At 37.9% G+C, this 5,000-nt stretch overlaps 1 protein-coding gene and 1 pseudogene across 1 annotated transcript in view; one reads left to right on the forward strand and one right to left on the reverse strand.

Annotated features, from left to right (window-relative positions):
* Nucleotides 1–250, reverse strand: part of LOC138026962 (uncharacterized) — an 11,654-nt pseudogene extending 11,404 nt beyond the window's left edge.
* A 114-nt stretch (nucleotides 251–364) lies between these two features.
* The window catches only part of LOC138026967 (uncharacterized), a 7,834-nt gene continuing 3,198 nt past the window's right edge, over nucleotides 365–5,000 (forward strand). Inside the window, exons 1-4 of the mRNA XM_068874452.1 lie at nucleotides 365–1,130; nucleotides 2,126–2,199; nucleotides 3,414–3,505; nucleotides 4,347–4,456. Of these exons, the coding sequence (XP_068730553.1) occupies nucleotides 987–1,130; nucleotides 2,126–2,199; nucleotides 3,414–3,505; nucleotides 4,347–4,456 (420 nt within the window). The 5' untranslated portion in view covers nucleotides 365–986. The remainder of the gene's footprint in view (nucleotides 1,131–2,125; nucleotides 2,200–3,413; nucleotides 3,506–4,346; nucleotides 4,457–5,000) is intronic.

Raw genomic sequence — 5,000 nt, forward strand, 5'->3', positions numbered from 1 at the left:
GGTGTTTTGAGATGCAAAGCTTGTTAAAGAAGAGAGATATTTTGTTTATATTTCTATCTATGTCACCCTATCTCATTATAATCATCCACACAACAGACAAAAAATGTACCAAATACCTGGTTGCGATCGTGTTTCATTTTGATCTTGATCACCAATGCTGCAGCCGTCGCTCTCTTCAGTTGTTGTATGTAAGCTGATGTTGTTGAGGTCTCCGTCAGTTTGTAAGCCGTTCTCTTCATCTGAGGATTCAACTTTTTCCCATTCATTTTTTCGCTTGTTAAAGTAAAGATCATGATGAACTCGGAATGTCCTAATTGACACATATTCTTGGCAATGTTGGCAAAATATCGCCTCTTCGTCAGAGCCATCTTTCAATGACCTTTTCAACGAGCCTTCAATTGGCTAGCGGCAATGCCCTACAAACTAGCCAACCAATAGAGAAGAAATTAACGGGCTTCCCTCACTTACATTGGCGTAAATTGTGAGGCGATGACAGATTTATCGAGGGTTTGAATTCACGCGGGCGATACTCTTCGTCCTCTCTTTTCATCTCGCTCTCGAAGATCCAGTTAGACTCTTTGCTGTTTACTGAAACTGTTCATATCATCGGATAAAATGGCTCGTAATCCACCAAATAAGCCAAGTAAACATCGGCATGACCCCAAAACACCGACCAGTGGTGGAACAAGACAGCGCCCAGGTAGCGCAAAAAATACCTCATCCCAACGGCTCTCCGAAGTGGCGCTTCGAACTGCGACGCCGTCATCAGTACCTGAGCAGCAACGTGAAACAACGCTCAGGTCTTTGTCTAATTGTTCACCGCAGCTGGCCTCCAGTAATTCTACGCCAAGCAACTCTGAACGTCCCCAAATCCCACCAATTCCGAGGCCACCAGAAAGCGATAATAGACGTCGCTGTCTTGAACCGTTAAATCTGGGGCCCAAAGTACAGACAGGCGTGCAGCCAATGTTAGAGATGACCATTTCATGGCAAGAATGGAAGCGTTTTTCGAACAACAGCAACAATTCAACGAGCGCTTGGAACAACGGGTAACCGAACACCTAACAAATGAGCGGGAAAATTCAACCACTCGAGCTCGAATGAAGAAACGGCTGCCTAAGGAGTTGTCGGTGAGTTGCATGCATGTTCTTTTTTAATGAATATTAATAAGATACCATGGTACAGCAAGTACATCTCACAAAAAATGGGTTATTTTACCAGCTTTTTACTGTACAATCCTTAATTTCATTGGGCCGGCATAAAATTTGGGATGTAGATCAGCTGCTCTATTATAATTATACTAGTTATAGCTGTCGCTAAAGTGCCAACGAGCCAAGCTTGCGTGATCTGGCGGCTGCAAACATCACGCGGCGTACTCGTGCTTAACTCTCATTGGTTATCGCTACGGTCAACATTTCATCGCTTTGGTCTACATTACAGCTTTTGGTCTACATTACACTCAAATTTGAAGCGTTTCTGAGATTTCGTCCGCCTAAAAATCTTCTCGCGGCTCTATAAGCTGCCGCCTCGCCAGGCCTTCTGTCTTCAGAAGGCCTGACTCGTTGGCAATAATATATTGACTTAATAAAATAACTAGGATAGTACGTGCACTGTCATTGGTCAATAGCTGTGTTTGGATGAGAGTATGTGAACAATGTAAACACGGCTGTAATATCACACTAATTCTGATTGGTTTTGTGTTGTCAGACATGCATTTTGATTGGCTGGTAGGAAATATGATCATGTATGAAGAAAATCTGTTTCATTCAATAAGTAAAAAAACAGCATTTTCCTTTAATTTATTGGTGAAATTATTTTTTAGAAGTATTTTATAAAAGCACTAGAGGACATTTTTTCGTGTTTACATAGCCTCATCTAAACACTCGACATTTAAGCAAACCCGAGACGCAGTCGAGGGTTGCATAACTGTCTTGAATTCTCTCCACACCCAATCGTGTTTAGGTGAGGCTATGTAGACAAGAAAAAAGTCCTCTATTCCTTAAATAATTTGTGATATATATATTTTTTTATTATATACTGTACCCACACAAAGAAAAAATCCGGAAAAATATCTGCTGTATCCAAGTTGCCATTCATTCTCTAAATTTCCAATTTTTTATTCCAGGGCAGTGTTAGAGAAGTCTATGCAAGTTTGAGAAAGGAGGGTGGAGAATGCCTTGAGTGGGATTTCTCCAAATGGTAGAGTTTTTGTTAATTTGAGGACTCTTGCATATATATACATGTAACTCTTTTTTTTTTTTTTTTTTGGCATTCCTTCCAGCTGAGGCTGTGTACATGCTTGTGGCGATAAAATTGATGTTTAGATTTAAAATCATCATTTTCTATTAACCCTTTGACGTCCAAACCGGCCAGACTTAGTATTTTACTCTGTCTAATGCCAGACGATTTTACTCGTCAATGGGAAACCCCTGGGAGTCAATGGGTTAACCCATTCACATGGGTTTTGAAAGCCCTACATATGAAGCCCCCAGTTGAAGAGTAAAATCATCTGGCATTAGATGCAATAAAATCTATTAATATGTTTCACTCCCAGGAGTCAATGGGTTAAAAATACTTGCTCAGGTTCATTATTAATAAATAATTAGCAAATATTATTCTACAAGGGTGCGCTGGATATGAAGTGATACATGTAGATAACCGACAAAGTGTGTATAGTGCCGAGTTGGTTATAATCATTTTATTTCCAGCAAGCCCAAGTAGAATAATTATTGTTTTATTAAAAACTCCATGGTGTTCCCGGGGGAAGTAGTGTCAACTAAGTCAGCTCAATTTATTGCTGATGGTATATGGTATATGAACTAATAGCCTAAGTCCGGCAAGCCAATGAAAATGCTGGAAATCTCATATCCCTAGTTCGGTTTTTAATAATGATGATTATTGTAAAGCGGATATGAATAGTTTTGATAGTGTCCACCACTGACAACAGTCCTAATAAATAATTATGTTAACGGCAGATCATTTTTTCTAACCAATTGAGGGTGCTTTAAGTGTGAATAGGTTAAAATGTATACAAATAGCTACCAAAAATAACTCTAGTTGGAATTGGTCGGAAGGTTTATCTTGTAGTAAAGGTATCCATGACATCAGACTATCAGAATTTCCAAAAGTCCCATTCACTTGTAGTACATTATTCACTTCAAAGAATGTCTACCTGAATGGGAATCTCTATTGCATGACTGAAAAAAGGAGATTTGGCCTGCAGTGAAATTCTTGACAAAAATATCTTGAATGTCTGTTTGAATAAGAATTTCTGTAACTTTGAGCCCTCCCTGGGTAAACCAGAATTGACTGCAGTTACAAAATCAATGAAGTATCACATCATGATCAATAAATATAGTTCCATCTTTACAATAGGTGGAGAATCAATTTATTGTTGTCATTTGTTTTTGCAGTCTTAATGATCCAGATAACAGATCTGTGAATCTGGAAATAATTGCAGGTGTCCGTAGCACAGACTCATCAACACCAACTGCTCTCATCAAAGGTATTTAGATGTCATAGACTTCATGTTGGTTTGTTCAAAGTGCTACTATGACCCAGAAAAAAATCACTTCCCTTTTTTTCTTTAGAGTTTGAAAGTGTGTTTGCTGATCACCTGACTGAATTTTGTTATGTTACGCAAGTTTTGGATTTCACTGTGTGCCATTATGCACATTCAAATAGACCATATTCATATTCTCAGTATTGGACTGGAACTACAATCTCGGACAAAACCTGTTGAGACAAAAGAACATTTTGGGTACTCCAACAAGTTATCCAAATGTATCGCTTGAAACACACCCCACCCCCACCCCCAACCTCAATGTTGATTTCTCTTGGGCAGAAATATACTGTAGAACATATGACGATACTCAGCAATATTGACTGGGGGGGGGGGAGGGGAGTGGGAAGGGGAGAGTAAGTAGGGATGTTTAAAAATGAAGGGGAATTTGTGTTACTGTCTCAACAGTTTTGTCCGAGCTTGTAGCTTGCCATGGAGGCTAATGTGGGGAAATACATGTATATTAAAAAGTATTTGCATTTGAAAATGTTCCCCGCATTAGCCTTCATTGCAAGCTGTACTGTACGCATTCAATTTGTAAGTTGTGCCTCTGTTTTTGCAATAAAACATGTTTTTAATAAAATAAAAATTTAAAAAAGTAAGTTACAACTGTAGTCCCAGTTCAATACTGAGAATACGAATATGGTCTATTTGACCGATTGAACCTCACAGGGTTGGAACTAGGGAAAATTGATCAAGTCACTTAGTCACTAGCTTAAAATTGCAGCATGTAAAGGCAGCTTATTATAATAATTATTATATTATATGTTTGCTATTCCAACAGCTGCTATACGTGCTCATTTTGAAACAAAAAAACGGCAAAAGAAAACCAGTGACAGTAACAGGCAAGGAAAAGTGCGAGAAGAGCAGCGCAGAAGAAGCAGAAAAAACACGGTAATTGTAGAATTTAAAAGTCAATGCACCCACAAAACGCCAATGACATCGCATTTATTCCACTGAATACACTTTTATCATCTTTCCATAAACTTTGGTTTGTGAAAGCAAAATGTTATTGTAAAGTCAAAAGAGACTTTATGCAAAAATTCAATTAGTTAAAGTGAATATGCCATGGATTAGTTCTCTGATTTAAAAAAAACACCTAGTACCTTTCAATTCTTGAACTTAGATGTCAGTAAAATAATTCATGATGGGCTGTGCATGGTGCTTTTTGGGTTTTTTTCCCAGATATTGAATCAATATGAACAGATTACATCACTATTTTTAGGTCTAATGTGATTAAAGAAATCTAGTAAGCCTTTTTTTAAACTAAAAGAAAAAAAAATATTGTGACACGGCCGAAAAATGCACAGTGTTTTTTTCAACTTGCCTTAATAGTAATACCCAAGATCTTATTGTGTTATCCATGAAACCAAAAACAAAAATTATGGGTATGTAAAGAGGCATTTTTATTTTCATTTTTATTTGCTTTAGCACTGCT

Source organism: Montipora capricornis, chromosome 12 (assembly GCF_036669925.1).
Source record: "Montipora capricornis isolate CH-2021 chromosome 12, ASM3666992v2, whole genome shotgun sequence".
NCBI lineage: Eukaryota > Metazoa > Cnidaria > Anthozoa > Scleractinia > Acroporidae > Montipora > Montipora capricornis.